General features: G+C 43.7%; 1 protein-coding gene across 1 annotated transcript; it reads left to right on the forward strand.

Moving 5' to 3' along the window:
• The first annotated feature begins 256 nt into the window (after window positions 1–256).
• On the forward strand, window positions 257–13,556 carry NXT2 (nuclear transport factor 2 like export factor 2). The gene is made up of 4 exons (XM_077479023.1): window positions 257–402; window positions 4,666–4,752; window positions 7,747–7,891; window positions 12,067–13,556. Exons 1-4 carry the CDS (start codon window positions 388–390, stop codon window positions 12,243–12,245), a joined length of 426 nt encoding a protein of 141 aa, XP_077335149.1. The 5' UTR covers window positions 257–387; the 3' UTR covers window positions 12,246–13,556.
• The last annotated feature ends 4,599 nt before the right edge of the window (window positions 13,557–18,155 follow it).

Raw genomic sequence — 18,155 nt, forward strand, 5'->3', positions numbered from 1 at the left:
GAGCTTTGGGCAGTGTGTAATGTATAGTGTTTTGTGCGGTGTGTAGAGCTTTGTGCAGTGTGTAATGTGTAGTGTTTTGTGAAGTGTTTTTAGTGGTGTGTGTAATGTGTAGTGTTTTGTGAAGTGTGTATGTATAGTGCTGTGTGTAATGTATAGTGTTTTGTGAAATGTGTCTGTATAGTGTTTTGTGCAATGCATTGCATTGAAGAGCTCGCCTACCTAGAAACCATATGAAGAGATATGCAGCGCCATCTAGTGATCAAAGTGTGAAGCGCAGGCGGACGGAACCAAAGTTGCGGGAACTTGTTTCTAGGAGGATAATTTCGGAGGCGGACAGGAAAGCGGAGCGTGGTGGTGGGGCAGTCTGGGAGTGTAAAGTTTGGAGTGATGGCTGCTACCTCAGTGAGTATATGGAGTTGGAAGGATTGTCGCTGTAGCAGTGTGGTCTCCCTGTGTGTGATGTGGTGAAGGTAGAGCTGGGCTCACAATGGCCGTTGTAGAGTCGGGTAGAGGAGATGAATTCCCCGTACACAGAGATCCTGTGCTCTGCTCTGATGTACAGACCTCTATGTGAGGAATGGAGTCGGGGGTGTTTGGAGAAAACATTCTGTATATTGGCAAAAACCGAACTATCTCTAATCCCTCGTTTACATTGGAGTGACTTGTCATGCGATTTGTCAGGTTGCTCCCCATTGCTGGCAATCTGTTCAGATTGGTGCAGCGCTGACTTTGGCGCGCCGTATCAGTGTTAGGCTGGGTTCACACTGCTGCGATGCGGGAACGCTGCGACTCCACTGCGGGTTCTCACATCGCATGTCTCCCGCCGGCAGGTCACACTGCCCTATGCAAACTGCTGGGAGTGTCAGTGAAAAGTTAATGACACCCCCAGATCAGTTCGCATATCGCAGTGCGATCTGCAAACTCGGACAGGAATCGGATCGCATGGTGTGAACACCTATGCCATCCGATTCTGCTGCTGACCAAAAAAAGGCTCCTGTACGAGTTTGGGCCGGATGCGATACAAATTCAACCATACTATCTGTATGGCTGAAATCGCATCGCACAGAGATCGCATGTGATTTGCAGTGCGGTGCGAATCACATCCGATCATGGACATCGCAGCAGTGTGATCCTACCCTAAAAAAGGAGTTCCGGCACTACTTTTGGCAATTTCAGGTGCAGTGACATGCGGCTTTGAAATCGTGCTGTAAAGAAAAGATTGCTATACTTATTCTACTCTGGTCCGGTCCCAGGCACAGCAGTCAGTGTTCAGCCGAGGCTTCAGTGTATAGGAGAGGCAGCCAACAACGCAAGCCCCATACATAGTAAGTGTATGGGCAATGTCATATAGGACGCCCCATACATAGTAGGTGCGTGGGCAGTGTCATATAGGACGCCCCATAGTAGGTGCGTGGGCAATGTCATATAGGACGCCCCATAGTAGGTGCGTGGGCAGTGTCATATAGGACGCCCCATAGTGCGTGGGCAATGTCATATAGGACGCCCCATAGTAGGTGCGTGGGCAATGTCATATAGGACGCCCCATAGTAAGTGCGTGGGCAGTGTCATATAGGACGCCCCATAGTAGGTGCGTGGGCAGTGTCATATAGGACGCCCCATAGTAGGTGCGTGGGCAGTGTCATATAGGACGCCCCATAGTAGGTGCGTGGGCAGTGTCATATAGGACGCCCCATAGTAGGTGCGTGGGCAGTGTCATATAGGACGCCCCATAGTAGGTGCGTGGGCAGTGTCATATAGGATGCCCCATAGTAGGTGCGTGGGCAGTGTCATATAGGACGCCCCATAGTAGGTGCGTGGGCAGTGTCATATAGGACGCCCCATAGTAGGTGCGTGGGCAGTGTCATATAGGACGCCCCATAGTAGGTGCGTGGGCAGTGTCATATAGGACGCCCCATAGTAGGTGTGTGGGCAGTGTCATATAGGACGCCCCATAGTAAGTGCGTGGGCAATGTCATATAGGACGCCCCATAGTAAGTGCGTGGGCAGTGTCATATAGGACGCCCCATAGTAAGTGCGTGGGCAATGTCATATAGGACGCCCCATAGTAAGTGCGTGGGCAGTGTCATATAGGACGCCCCATAGTAAGTGCGTGGGCAATGTCATATAGGACGCCCCATAGTAAGTGCGTGGGCAGTGTCATATAGGACGCCCCATAGTAAGTGCGTGGGCAATGTCATATAGGACGCCCCATAGTAGGTGCGTGGGCAGTGTCATATAGGACGCCCCATAGTAGGTGCGTGGGCAGTGTCATATAGGACGCCCCATAGTAGGTGCGTGGGCAGTGTCATATAGGACGCCCCATAGTAGGTGCGTGGGCAGTGTCATATAGGACGCCCCATAGTGCGTGGGCAATGTCATATAGGACGCCCCATAGTAGGTGCGTGGGCAGTGTCATATAGGACGCCCCATAGTAAGTGCGTGGGCAATGTCATATAGGACGCCCCATAGTAAGTGCGTGGGCAGTGTCATATAGGACGCCCCATAGTAAGTGCGTGGGCAGTGTCATATAGGACGCCCCATAGTAGGTGCGTGGGCAGTGTCATATAGGACGCCCCATAGTAGGTGCGTGGGCAGTGTCATATAGGACGCCCCATAGTAGGTGCGTGGGCAGTGTCATATAGGACGCCCCATAGTAGGTGCGTGGGCAGTGTCATATAGGACGCCCCATAGTAGGTGCGTGGGCAGTGTCATATAGGACGCCCCATAGTAGGTGCGTGGGCAGTGTCATATAGGACGCCCCATAGTAGGTGCGTGGGCAGTGTCATATAGGACGCCCCATAGTAAGTGTGTGGGCAGTGTCATATAGGACGCCCCATAGTAGGTGCGTGGGCAGTGTCATATAGGACGCCCCATAGTAAGTGTGTGGGCAGTGTCATTTCCCAGACATTGTCAGTCTTCTGCACACAGAGGACACCGCTGGAGACCGGTCCAAGGCAGCTTCAGAGTTGGTAAGTATAGCCATCTTTTCTTTACTTCCACATTAAAGAATAAGTTCACCTTTACAAAAAAATAAATACATTTTTTTTTTTACATGTAAAAAAAAATATGCATTTATTTTTTTGCAATGGACGTGTAAAGCATTGCACCCATGATCAGCAGATTGCGGGTGTAATGGCACGGTCCTGCAGACTGTCTGTGTATCTGTCTGGCCATACCTCTGATACAGCCAGGACTGTTATCTGGCACTTGGTGGGCGGAGTCGTGAATGCTGCAACTGTGATTAGGTGACCAGAGAAACACACTGCACAAAATAATAAACAAAATCACTGTAGCTTCTCTTAAGCCCAGCTCTCAGTAGGTAAACCTCCCCTGGATCAGTTGTCTGTGTTTGATATTTCTGCTGCCATCTTGGGAGCTGCAACATGTCGTTTTTTCCTGTGTATAGCTTACACGGAACTTCTGCTATGATCTATAACATCCAGTGAAAAGACAGGAAAGTAACCACATGACTTCAGCATGACAAATCATGCTGAGGTGTGGAACAGCCAATCCTTGCAGAGCTGCTGAAGAAAGGATTGGGGGTGGGAATTAAAAAATTTAACTAATTTATTGATGTATCTTAAAGCGGTTCTTCACCCTAAAGGGGAAGTTCCGCTAATCTGATCCCTCCCCCCCTCCGGTGCCACAATTGGCACCTTTCAGGGGGGAGGGGGGTGCAATTACCTGCATAATCCAGGTATCTGCACCCACTTCTGGGCAGACCGCCGCAGACGCCCCGCACATCCCCCCCCCCCCCCCCGTTGTGTTCTGGGAAACACACAGTTCCCAGGACACAGCGGGGGACCAGAAGAGACGTGCAGCGCGACTCGCGCATGCGCATTAGGGAACCAGGCAGTGAAGCCGCAATGTTTCACTTCCCGATTCCCTGACAGAGGATGGCGGCGGTGGCAGCAGCGAGACGAGCGATCGCTCGTCATCTGCCGCCGACATCGCTGGACCCTGGGACAGGTAAGTGTGATTTTATTAAAAGTCAGCAGCTGCAATATTAGTAGCTGCTGGCTTTTAATATTTTTTTTTTTAGGCGCAGAACCGCTTTAATAAACTATCTTTTTGATCTTTTATCTTCCTAGATTTTTACTCCAGAAACGTTTTATTAAAATGTAATAAAAATCAAATACATCAGATTTTTTTTTTTTTTTTTTTAAATCATAAATTTTGATCTACAATGCATAGACCACGATTTAAAAGTTTCCTATAGAGCTTATCTATAAGGGTTCCAACAACATGATGCATATGTTCGGGAACAGTCATCGTGTCTATAACAAACACCAATGAGCAGTTATTCTTCGGCTTTGGAAGAAAAGGGGGGGGGGGGTACGGGGAGCTATCGGTGATGTTGGATTTTTTTTGGACACCACTTTTGCTTTCTATCAATGTGGGGTTGCCATGTTTTTCCACCTGTAACTTCTTACCAGGCGTGCTCGGGTGATGCTGTTTCGTTTCCTCTTTCATCTAATTTCTTATGTGAGTGCTAGTTTAAGAAAGTGGAAAACCTGCACAGTGCTGAGCAATCTCTACAATATCTGTTTATGTGACTCCTTCCAATTCATTTCTCTTTCTTGTGGATTTGTTTTTGAGTATTCAAGTTTTGACTTCTGTATAAATTTACTGAAGAAAATAATTCACCATTTTTCTAATTTCTAGGATTTCAAGACTGATGTGGATCTGGCAACCAGAGCGGCAGAAGGATTTGTTAATCTTTATTATGAAACTTTTGATAAAAGGAGAAGAGTAAGTTCTATTCTTGTTTTATTTCATTTTTTTTAAACAGACTGTTTATGAATTTGAATCAAACCATTGAGCCTTTATTGATCTTAAAGCGTGAGTCCGCCGGGAGTGCGCGTTTTTTTTTTTTTTTTTTTTTTTTTTTTTTTTTAAAAGCCAGCAGCTACAAATACTGCAGCTGCTGGCTTTTAAAATAGTGACACTTACCTGTCCAGCGCGCCCGCGATGTCGGCACCCGAAGCCGATCTCTCGATCGTCTCTCGGGTGCTGCCGCCGCCATCTTGGGTATGGGAATCAGGAAGTGGAGCCTTTCGGCTTCATTTCCCGGTTCCCTACTGCACATGCGCGAGTCGCACTGCGCAATGAGGATGGACCCGCTGCCTCTGGGATCTGTTTGTTTCCCAGCAGGCAGCGGGGGACTTTCGGAAAGGGGCGTAATCTACACCCCTTTCCACAGAGAGCTATCCAGGAAGTGGGTGCAGATACCTGTACTGTACAGGTACCTGCACCCCCCTCCCCCCTGAAAGGTGCCAATTGTGGCGCCGGAGGGGGGGGAGGATTCCAATGAGCGGAAGGTCCACTTTAGGGTGGACCTCCCGCTTTAATACCCCTACTTTAGCTACAGTGAAGTAAAGTAAGGTAAAACCATAATACTAACACACTGCTCATTCTATGAACAGAATTCTGCTTGAATGCTGGAGACTGTACTGCTGAAGTACAGAGAGAGAGAGAGAATATGTTGTCACACTTGCTCCAGCATTTCTCTGCCCCCTGGCCTGGCTGCCCGAGGCTGCATTCACACCTGAGTGTTTTCAGCTCATAAAACGCCCAGCAACCAAAATCCCATTTCAATGGCACTTGTTCACATCTGAGCGTTTTGTCACCTGATGCAAAATGCATGAAAAATTCCCTAAGCTCAAAAAAGAACATGAGCTTCTTTGGAGCAGATTCGTTTTTCTGATTTTTACATTGGTGACCTGAGAAAAAACCGTGGTAAAAACGTGAGACTTTGAAACGCTCAGGTGTGAATGCAGCCTAATGGTAACACCTGTCTACTGTGCCTGTGCAATGTTTTTTGCCATGGTTGCTTGATGTCTCAATCTGGGGCACATGTGACAGGGTGACTATACAGGAGCATAATATGGAGACAGTTGTCAACCCATAACAGTGGGTACCTGAATAGGGGGTCTTCATCGCAGTATCACCAGATATTGCTTTAATGAAAGATGTGAGGGAATTTTTTTTATGAATTGACATATTTTATGGGAGATTTCAGTGATTGGGTTTAGCTCTAATTTATCAATACAGGATTTTTTCCAGAAAAACATGATTAGATGATTGAAGTGAGTACAGCTTTGCCCTATTTAGGTCTTGTTCACACTTCATGCACATTTAAAGACCACATTTTACTGTGCATGAAATGTTCATTCTAACTGGCTGTGCTTTGTGCCCTTGTAAATCGCAGGAGCACTGTTAAAATAATTTTTCTTCTTTTTAACAATTTCTATGATCTATACCTGAGCTTTGTGGTGCATAGAAATGCGGTGAGCCCCAGTGTGGGATGGGAAAATGCAGACATTGCAGATTTCTGCACTTCAGTTCACCTAAACGCTGCATTCAAGTGTGAACAAGGCACATAGAAAACCACTGTTTTCTTTATGCCCTTGTAGAGACCTACAGTTTTCTAATGCTAAAAAGTGCAAGTCTCCGCACAAGTGTGAACAAGCGCTTACTAAGCTTAGTGAACATTATTTTTGCAATGTGATGAATTTCTACTCCTTATACATCCAATCCACCAAATAAAAACCTGGCCCTAACTGCTACAAGACTAAGTTGATATTGGAATTTTTATTTAATTAAACAGTGTAAAGAGCAGGGAAAATGTGAAAAATACAATAACCATAGCAGGTAATTTGATTTCGGTGCCCTGAGGTTTGTCCTATTGTATCTGACTCTGCATTAAGCTTACCTACTTGCTCGTATACGGTGAGCTGCACAGCCATGCTTGCTGAGGTCCCTGTATGAACGGACTGTCTTCTGTGTATATAGTTTTCATAAAGTTTGTAGTTTTATCTAAAGTGTGTATATTCAGGGCTTGATATCCTAGGGGATCCAAATACTGATGTTAAGATTGAAACCAGTACAGAGTACTTGCTAAACAGCACACAGTGCTAAAGCTGATCTCCAGGTTTCATGTCACTTTAAATGCTTAGTTTGGACCAAGCTGTTCCAAATAAACTATTTCCTTCATTAAGTTCTGCACTGGTTCTAAGAGCTGTATGAACTGGCACCAACAGCTACATACAGTACACAGTACTGGGTTCCTGCTGTGAGACGGAGACTTCTCATCTCACCCAGCGCAATATAGTGTTGGTCTGATTGTTGCTCAGCCATGCATAGGCAGCTTTTCATTCTGTGAATGAATATAAAGATTCCTCTGAGGTGAAGAAATGAGCTGATGATGTCACACTCTCCAGCTCGGCCAGTCAGAGCAAGCTTTGTATTCATTCACAAAATACAAAGCTACCTTTGAATGGCTGAGCATCACTCAGACCAACTCTTATTGTTTCAGGTGTGAGTCGGGAGGTCTCAGCCCCGTGTACTGTACGTAGGAGCAAATGAAGCACTTGTGAATGAATGAAATGGCTCATTTGGACCAGCTTGATTCAAACAAACTATTTCACAGTAAACGTGGAGATCAGTTTTAAGGACCTGAATGGTTCTACTTTTTTCAGTGGTCCTTTTATGAGGACCTGGTAGTAATCAAAGCCAGGACCTGAGCATGTTGAGGTTATAAGTGCTAGTCAATATAATGTAGATCTATGCAAGGATGCAGAAAATAACATACAATAGTAATCCACATGTATAAAATAATTTAGGGTAATTTATTTTTATCTGTAATTTTACTGATAGATGCATACCATTTATAATTGTATATTTCTGTTTTTATATTTTAATTAAAGATTAAATACATTTTTAGAACTGATCACTATTTTTCAGCAATTGACCAAGTTGTACATGGACACTGCTACACTAGTCTGGAATGGAACCCCAATATCTGGACAAGAGGCTCTGGTTGAGTTCTTTGACATGTTGCCATCCAGTGAATTTCAAGTCAACATGTTTGACTGTCAGCCTGTTCATGGTAAGAAAGCGTGAAACGGGTCCCTGTATGGGCTTCTTGAGTCATATGAACTTTAAAATCATATTTTTAATTTGATGTTTATTAGCCAAATGTGTGTTTTTTATTTTTTTGTTTTTTTTTTGTTTGTTTTTTTATTCTTTTATTTTTTTGGGGGAAAATGAAAAAAAAAAAAAAAACTTTTTAATATTTATATTTTCTGAGGGGCCTTTGCAGCTGACGCATTAAATGCAAAATGGATAGCAGCATTCTTCGTTTATAGAAATATATAGCGATCTAATATATATATCTAATCAATTATTTTAGGAAAGGGGGACAAACGAGTACAATTTTAACCTTTAAAGTATAAGTTCACCTTTTTAATGAAAAAAACAAAATCTTTTTGCAGGTAAATAAATGTACATTTATAATTTTTTAATTTTTTTTATTAGGGTCCTGTAAAGAATTGCACCAGTGATCTGCTGATCGGTGCAATACATGGCTCATGCAGACTGTCGGTGTGAACTGTCTGTCTCTACAGGCAGGCAAGAACCATGTACTACCACAGCACTCACCAGCACTGTTGTAGTTTAGTTAAAACTACAACCCGTCAAACGCAAATCCTAGTTATAGTTTTCCCATTCACAGAACTCTGAGAATGAATGATGCAGCTGGGCGGGTCGAACCCCACACATGCAGCCTTTCTTTTAAATTGTGACAGCAAGTTCGGGGAGAAGATCCCTGGCTCGCTGTCACTAGAGACAGCAGATTGGGGAGAGGCTGCAGCAGTGGGAAACATGTTACACCCTAAAAAATGGGTGGGGCATGTAATGTATTCCCAAAGGGGAACTTATTCTATAAGGTTGTGGTCTCCAAACTGGGGCCTGATGCAGCCATTTTTTTCTTGCCTTTTATCTGGCCCTTGAAACATTTTTCCTGACAGCAACAATGGGGCACTTTTCCTTGCACCGACATCAACAATGGGGCATAGTTCCTCCGAATGACACCAACTATTTCTCCCCCTAATACTAGATCAGGCGTTGTTTACTCCCACTGGGCAAAGTCCGCTGCCCCCTAATATCTGAAGGACAGTAAACTGGCCATTTAGAAAGTTTGGAGACCCCTGCTATAAGATAAGCCTATGTTAATTAAGAGGAATTCTGCATGTACTGCAAATGCTTTCTCTTTGTTTGCAAGGAGACAGTGTAGTTCAGTGGAAAGCACGGCCTAATGTGGTCAGCTTGATACATGCAAAGGCCAATGGAGGCACATGTGTTTCCTGAACCTTACACATTTGCCAATACAGTGCTTGGGGCCATTTAGAAAGTGTAATCACTGCCTGCCAAACCCATTTGGCATCTACAGTATATCTTTGTAGAAATACCTCATTTGCTACTGATAAAGCAACTCATTCCCTTTTGACATCTACACAAGGGTAACAGTGGCATACACAGGCTGTGTTAACCCTTTCATGACTAAGCCTATTTTTGACATTTGGTGTTTACAAGTTAAAATCCGTATTTTTTGCTAGAAAATTACTTGGAACCCCCAAACATTATATATATTTTTTTAGCAGAGACTCTAGAGAATAAACCGGCGATTGTTGCAATGTTTTATGTCACACGGTATTGCGCAGCTGTGTTTTAAATGCAACTTTTGGGAAAAGGGACACTTTCATGAATTAAAACAAAACAGTAAAATTAGCCCAATATTTTTGCATAATGTGAAAGATAATGTTACGCCGAGTAAATAGATACCAAACATGTCACACTTTATAATTGCACGCACTCGTGGAATGACGACAAACTACGGTACCTAAAAATCTCAATAGGCGACGCTTTAAAAAAAAATTCCGGTTACCAGGTTTGAGTTACAGAGGAGGGCGCGACTTCCGTATGCATTTTCTTTGCTGCGGGGGGCGCTTTAAAAAAAAAATTTTCTTATTTCTTTTAAAATTAAATTGTTTAAAAAAAAAAAAAAAAAAGTAAAAAATTTGATCACTTTTATTGCTGTCACAAGGAATGTAAACATCCCTTGTGACAGTAATAGATGGTGACAGGTACTCTTTATGGAGGGATCGGGGGTTTAAAAAAAAAACCCAATCCCTCCTTTACATTTCAAAGTATTCAGATCGCCATTTTCGGTGATTCTGAATACTGTATATATTTTTAAATCTGGCACCATTTGCAGACGAGTAAACCGATCATGACGTCGCTTCTGTGTTTACAATTAGGAGACTGGAATGAAGCCGCTTACGACTTAATTCCAGTCCCTCCCTAGCCGCCAGAAGCAGCGGATCGTGCATTGGTTCTCCCGATTGAACGGGAGCCCCGGTAAGAGTGGCGGGAGGGGGGGGGGACGTCCCCTCCTGCTCCTCTGGCATAACAGCCGAGCGGCTTTTAGCCGCATCAGTTGTTATGGCTGGAAAGCCGATCTCCCACTCTGAAAAAACGTTACCGGGATGATGCTTTATCTTTAATGGCCTCAACACACGTTGGTAACAAAGCGCACCACGTCACATTCACACTCGTTTTTATTGTATTTGTTCTTTGGGGAGCCATTCAGAATATTGGGAACACACCACAGTACATCTGCAATAATGCATGAAATGCACATTTATAGGTTTAAAGACAGTTTTAGGGGATCTAGAAGTAATGCACCCCCCCCCCCCCCCCAAAACGCATATTCAACTTTTTATAAACTGCATGAGTCTTTGACAATAATTAAGTCAACTTTGTGAAGAGCGTTCCTTTACATTACATTATATTTCTATAGCTATAAACAGGAGAATTCAATAAAGAATTTCTGCTACTTTTCCGGTGGTATGGCCCTTTATAAGGTCCTATGCAAAAAGCCTTGCCTCCAATTTCAATAGCATTACCTAAAATGTGCATCCAATGCAGGAATGCAATCCTGCACTAAATTTAAAACAAACCATCTCCAGTGTGTATGTATGTGTGTGTGTATATATATATATATATATATATATATATATATATATATAATATATTTGTACCAATACCGAGCATTTGCCCAAGTATTTGGCAAATGCTCCCGATGCTTCACCCGATACCTGGACAGTCAGCAGTGATTGGTGCGTGGGGGAGTTACAAGCTTAAATCCCCCCCCCCGCAGCTTTCAGCTGCTTTATTAGTGAAATCTATACTCTGTGATCGGTGCTTGTAACTCTCCCACACGATCACCACTGTCACCACATCCTCCATGCCCCCTCCGTTCTTCCTCCGTGTCCCCCTCCGTGTCCCCCTCCGTTCTGCTGCTGTCCCCCCTCCATTTTTCCTGCATATCCCCCTTCATTCTGCTGTCCCTCTCCATGTCCTCCTCCTTCCTTTTCTATATGAACAGAGTCAGTGTTCACTGACTCTGTCCATTCACATAACTGAAACATTCTAACCTCCTGTGATTACTCTATTGAAACTGGAGGCAGTTAAGACCAACTGTAGATTGCATGTATTTGTACACTGTGTAGCAAGGGCATGTTTGAAGCCGCTACCCTCTCCCCTCCTCACCTCTTCACAGCCAAAAGCTGACTGTGAGAGATGCCTGATGGGGAACCTGGAACACTAGTTTCCTTTCTGGTCTGCTCTCTCCTTGTGATTGATAACAGGCTATTGACTATGGATCTGCCCGCTGTCTGTGTGACGGCTGCAGTGATGAGAGTGGAGTGTATAGATACTCTACACACACTGCTTGCCACAAATTCATGTACCTGTTTCCAGCAGGCACATTCATCTATTGCTCACACCAACATTTGTCATGTAGTTGCATGATGGAGCTCTAAAGTATCTATGACCCTATTTATGAATTCCCCTCATCTTGTTTGTTAAAATTTTGCTCTCTGCATTTGATAAACATGAGATCCTAATGTTTATATTTCTTCTTTTTTCGTTTGCTGATATTACATTGATCCAAGAAAGCTCAATAATAATATACTGGAATGTGATGTTCCTTATTTTCTCTTTTGCCATTATTAATTAAAAAAACTTGCACCATGCAAAAGTAATTGTTCAATCAAGTCTATTTTATGTGATTTTGTCCTTGTATCCCCTATCTATACCTTCTTTATTTTTAATACTGTAATGTATATTTGCAGAATTTCTTGAATTTTACATTTTTCTAGTCTTTCTGGAAGCAAAAACATTAACACAAGTTATAATCTTTTTTTTATTTTCCTTTCAAAGAACAAGGGACTCAAGGACAGAAGACTGTACTGGTTGTTACTCAGGGCAGTGTGAAGTTTGAAGGAAATAAACCTCGTTACTTCAATCAGAACTTTTTATTGACTCTCCATACGTTACCATCTAACAGACTGTGGAAGATTGCCAGCGACTGTTTCCGCTTTCAGGACTGGGCCAGTTAAAGTCAACCAGCTAACAACTTTATTTGAAACAAACCTATACTCGGTAAAAATGGAAAACTACTACTAGTATTGTAAAGCAGTGCCTTCATTTACCTTTTGCATATTCCTTCAAGCTGCTCCAACTTAATAAAAAATTAAACTATGTATTTGTGCGATAGCCCAGATTCTTGTAAAGATGCTTAAATCGCCTTGAATTCTTGCCAATCCTAGTAGCAGTTTACAAATTTTTATTCTGAGCAGCAGTTACTCTAAAGCGAAGATGACCAAACCTTAAAGTGGTTGTGAACCTTGTTTTTTCCTAGAATTAAAAACTGGTTTATATTTGTCTGCTTTGTCCAATGCTTTTGTACAGAGCATCTCAAACCTCCTCTTCTGGAGTCCCCTGCCAGCACTCTTGGCTCCTCCTCTCTTGTGTGCGCTCCCATAGCAAGCTGTTTGCTGTGGGGCCACTCATGCTGACGCGCTCCTGAACTGAGCATGTTTGCTCCATTGACATACACACAGCTCGGTTTGTCCCTGCCCCCACTCTCTCCTCTTTGCCTGACAGCCAATGGCTCCTGCTGCTGTCAGAGCCTTAATGAGACCAGAAAGAGGAGAGAAGAGGTGTAGCAGACGGGCACAGCAATGGATTGGGAATGAACTCAGGTGTTTGGAGTCTGGGGGTCTGCTATTGAAAGCTGTTGTGTGTTTTTTTTTTTTTTTTTGTCATAATGCAGAGAATGCATCAAGGTAAAAAAAAAAAAAATTTACCTTTTTTAGGCCCCTTTCACACTGCTGTAATTTTACCGCAAATTTCAACGTGATTTCAGGTAATGCCTGTGTAAACTTGAGGTCTATGGACCTCAACTCGCATCAAAGTCAGACCAAAGTAGTGCAGGGACTACTTTGAAGTTGCACAGATACTCACTGGAAATCCTGGGGTACGACTTGTCAAAAACCTTGTTTTAGGCCAGATCAGGTTAACTTTAAGGTGATGTGTAAATGGAGTAATCCACGGCAATAACCAGATTTCAGTTTAGAGCATTCTGGTCAACAACAGACTTTTTTTCTTAATTATAATTAAGATGATGCAGGTTGATGTACCTTATGTACTACGTTACATCGGGGATATTGATAGCTGGATCTATAGTCTGGCAACCCACTTTTATGTGAGTACCAGGTCAAATATTAAACTCCCGAAATAAAACCAAGAAAAAAAAATTGGCATAAATAACAATTGACTGTATATATGTATGTTTGTTTTAATTTTTTTTAAAGTTGTACATGTTTTTTGTATTGTAAGGCTGATAAAGAAATGTTTTTTTAATCATATGCGTTGTCTTCTTCCTTCTTTTTTTTTTTTTCTTTTTTTTTTTTTTTTTTGTGATTATGTAATTTTGTTGGATGAACCTACTCTGTTAGATGTGCTCTCTAAACCAGGGGTCTCAAACTGGCGGCCCTCCAGCTGTTGCTAAACTACAAGTCCCATGATGCATTGCAAGGCTGACAGTTACAAGCATGACTCCCACAGGCAGATGGGACTTGTAGTTTTGCAACAGCTGAAGGGCCGCCAGTTTGAGACCCCTGCTCTAAACCCTTCAGATACATGATTTGCAGAAAAGGAGGAGTATGTTAGATATACACACCTGAAGGATACGTAATAAGCATTTGTATTGAAGTCCATCTTACAGACAGTGAAAAAATATTTGCAGTACAATTAAACAAGTAATAAAAGAGTGAGCATTGTTAGTGCTGAATTTGACAAACATCTAAAGTGAACCTGTGAACAAAAATAATCATTTTGTTATTGATTGTTTGAGTTGTTTTCCCTGAATGTGACCTACCAGTGGCATAGTTATACACATATGGGCCCCAGAGTGAATTCTGGACCTAGGAACTCCTCTTTACTGGGCTCCCACCTTAATGCGTTCACCTGCCCTTCTAACTAGGCACCTACATTAATGCTTAGAGGTTGATTGTATAAAGAATTCACATAGCTATTTTTCCAGTGACGGTGCATGTACGTTCTTTCTGTGTGAATAGGACAAAAAAAAATGGCTATTTGCTCTGCTGGCCAAATGTGTTTTTTTTTTTTTTCATTGATTTATAAAGGAAAATACTACATTTGGCCACTGGGTGGGGCTAAATATCTTCATGTACACACTTTCGCTGAGCAAATTACTGTAAGTTCTTTATAAATCACCTCCTTAGTGTAGATCACACTGATGCTTCTGACAGTTGCAGTGACATTCCCTGTGCAACGTTTCTGTTATAAACCAATGTATTTTTACCCACTTCCGGGCATAGACTCCCACGGGAGTCTACGCCATTTCCTGCCCTGCCGCGCTGTCTGCTGGGACACACACGGGTCCCAGTGACAGCGCGGAGATTTCCTATTGCTCGGCTCGCGCATGCGCAGTAGGGAACCGGGAAGTGAAGCCGATTCGCTTCACTTCCTGATTCCCTCACCTAGAATGGCGGCGGCAGCAGCCGAGGCCCGAGCGGTCGATCGGCCTCGGCTGCCGGCATCGCTGGAACCCGGGACAGGTGAGTGTCCATTTATTAAAAGTCAGCAGCTGTAGTATTTATAGCTGCTGGCTTTTAATATTTATTTTTTTGGGCGGAATCCCTCTTTAACTAATTAGCAGTGTGGGAACAGTGCTTGCCAAAAATTGTAATGTAATGTAAAGGGGGGGGGGGTTAATAAAGAGTGGTCCAGGCATGTTTGCAGGACTCTTCAAAACAAAAAAATTGAGCTGATGATGCTCCTAATTAACAAAAGCGGCACAAGCCCCTCAGTTGCCTGTCCTGTCATGTCTTTGACAGATACAGCACAGAGAATAGGAGAGCTGGATGTTCAATGTTTCTCTGCCCCTCTTTGCCTCCCGCTTAGCTCATGGCAATAGGAAGGAGCAGAAGGTGCGTTGTTAAACGGCTCACATCCCATATGCCAGTGATGGTGAACCTTGGCACCCCAGATGTTTTGGAACTACATTTCCCATGATGCTCCACTACACCGCAGAGTGCATGAGCATCATGGGAAATGTAGTTCCAAAACATCTGGAGTGCCAAGGTTCGCCATCACTGCCATATGCAATGCCAGACCTGCCGGGGATCTGCGGCAGTTTCCTATATTGAAAACGGTCACAATCTCTGTTAATTACATACAGACCCTGCAGTACTTTCTATCGTATTCTGAAATAAACTGGTGTGGGTGGCACAGATAAAACTGAAACAAGTCTGCTTAGTTATTGTTGTGCGCGCCACTCCTGACAGTTTCCTGCACCATTATAATGGCCCAGGAAGATTAGGCAATTCCCCAGAAGGTATCCACGGAGCAATGTCTGGGTTGAAATGCTTAGTGAACTAGGCTGGAGAATAAGCCACAGTTTGAAGTATAACTGGACTGAGAAAGCTGAAAGGATACTTCTTCCTTTTTTTTTTTTTTATAACATGAACAGAATGTTCCTTTATTGAAAGGCATGGTACACCTTGTCAAGAACACCATGGAAATAGTTACATGAAAGTCTTCTTACATCAAGTGAGAGGCATAGTCAGCATATCAATAATGTGTATCAGCAACTTACAAAACCAAAAACCCCATAGTAAACACAAGTTGGGATTAACGTGCGAGATTGTGGCCCCCATCCTGTCTAGAAGAGAAACCCCGGGAAAGTTCCCCTATCTACTTGGTCCAGGGTTGCCAAACTCCCTCATATTTTTTTTGGGGGCAATTTCTATTAACATACGTCAGTTTCTGCAGAGTTAATAGATTTTTCCCAAGAAACTACAGAGGATGGGGATCGGGAATTTCACCTTAGTATGATCTCTCCTAGCATAGTATAACAAAAAGGAAATTAGCAGTTTTGTGTATCTAGGCCTTTGGTCATCGTCGTGAATACCTAGGAGCAACAGCTTGGGCGTAGTTGGGTCAACAGGCGGCGGAAGTTTATGAGCTCAACCACCTCTATCCAGAAGCGGGTTACTCCAGGACAACGCCAGAACATATGCATGTAGGTTCCAACATTCCCCTCCACAGTGGGTGCAATCTGCAGACCTCTCGGGGTAGATATTATGCAGCCTCTGGGGCAGATAGTACCCTGTTTCCCCGAAAATAAGACCTAGCATGATTGTCGATGGTTGTAATATAAGACCTACCACCCCATATAAGCCCTAGTTAAAGTCCCTGTAGGTCTTATTTTCATGGTAGGGCTTATTTTCGTGAAAACAGGGTAGGGTTTATTTGGGGGATAGGGCCTATATTGCAGCCATCACCGACAATAACACTAGGTCTTATTTTCGGGGAAACGGTATATCCTGTGTAGAAATTTTACTTGAATTAACCTATCCCTAGAGGAAATCAACACCTGAGCACTTTCCCCCAGTCCTCCCTGTCAAGTCCAGGTATGTCAGCCTTCCATCTCTCCCAAAGACGTTCAACTTTGGGAGAATCAATACCCAGTAAGTCGAAGTATAGGGCAGATGAGGTTTGGACAACCGATCTTGGGCCAGCAGCTCTTCTATAGGCTCCATAGCTAGGCTTGGGATAGCAAGGAACTGGGTTTGTACAGCATGGCACCGCTGGAAGTACCGGAAAGCCATCCAGCCCGGAAGATGAAATTTGGTCCTAATCTCCAGTGAAAGCAGTCTGCCGGATACCAGAATATCTCCCAGGATCTTAATCCCATAGCTGGGGGTCAGGGATGGAGCGAAGATGTGGGAGATTGGAGTTTCCCCACAGTGGGGTGAAAGGAGACCACAGGTTCAGTTGAGTAAAAATCTTCCTAGCTGCAGCCCAAACCCTAAACATAGTTCTAGTGGGATAAGGTAGGGCAGGATAGACTCAGGGACCCGGTAGATCAGATTCCCTAGTTACTTGAGAGATCCCGGACTAGCAGCATTCATCCATGAATGAAAGGCTACTCTAGTGCGGACTGATTTGTAACACGGATTGCTGACACCAGGGAGGGGCAAACATAGAAATGGACACTTTCTGGGGACCTAACTAATTGTGAAAGACTATGTCACCACACTAAACTAAGCAGATAGACTTGTTTCAGGTGAAATAGAAACTGGCAGACGGTCTTCACCTAATGAACAGAAGGAATGTGGCAGTTTTCCAAATACTGTAGAAAACAGCCACAGATCCCCCCACCAGGTTGGACCTGGTGTACAGGATGTGAGCTGTCTGTAGACAGCTCATAGCCTCTGTTTATGCAGTGATTACACCACATGAGTAGAGCCCGTAGGGTCCACAACCATTCCTCTTACTCCGAGCTGGGTGGGGACAGACAGAGAGATCCTAAGGTGCAGCTCCAGATTTCCTGTTCTCTATGCTGTGCCTGTCACAGCCATAGCAGTAAAGAGAACTTGTTGCCCCAATTAATAAAGGGGTTTCTGCCCCTTGGGAGCAGCATTTGCTCTGTTTACAATATTTAGAAGAGTGGTGCAAGCATTATGCTTTCCCCCACTCTTTAACTCTCCTCATTGTGTGAGTGGTTGACAGCCTGCTGACTAAGCTGTGTTGCATCGCTGCGGTACATGTATCTGGAGCCTGGTATAATTCAGTCTTGCTATTGCAGGTAAATCTTCCTGCGGTTGTGTATAAATCCAGTACTGAGATGTTTCCACAAATTTGTGTTTCAAACTGTTTACAGGATGCTGGCTTTCCTGTGGCTGGTAAGTTAGCAGAGGCATATGTGAGAGATCCGGCGCATGCCTGATTGTGTCTATTCACTCCCATTCCTCTACTACTGGCTTCAGGAATCAGCAGAATGCAGCAAAGAAAAATACTGTGAGATATTTTGTATATTGCAGACCTGGAGAAGCTGCAAGACATGAAAGTGACCAGTAGGTGGAGTTCTTTGCTTTTAAAAGCTTTGTTTCCAAAACCCATCCTCAGGTTTCTCATACAGCATTGTTTGCAAGTAT

The sequence above is a fragment of the Lithobates pipiens genome, unplaced genomic scaffold (genome assembly GCF_037356315.1).
Source record: "Lithobates pipiens isolate NorthernLeopardFrog02 unplaced genomic scaffold, aLitPip1_a1.2 Scaffold_1, whole genome shotgun sequence".
NCBI lineage: Eukaryota > Metazoa > Chordata > Amphibia > Anura > Ranidae > Lithobates > Lithobates pipiens.

What these genes read in the sequence shown, in the direction of transcription:
- NXT2 (XM_077479023.1), top strand. An exon ending in CTTTTGATAAAAGGAGAAGA is followed by an intron (nt 4,753 to 7,746) that starts GTAAGTTCTATT and finishes ACTATTTTTCAG; the next exon opens with CAATTGACCAAGTTGTACAT. An exon ending in TGACTGTCAGCCTGTTCATG is followed by an intron (nt 7,892 to 12,066) that starts GTAAGAAAGCGT and finishes TTCCTTTCAAAG; the next exon opens with AACAAGGGACTCAAGGACAG.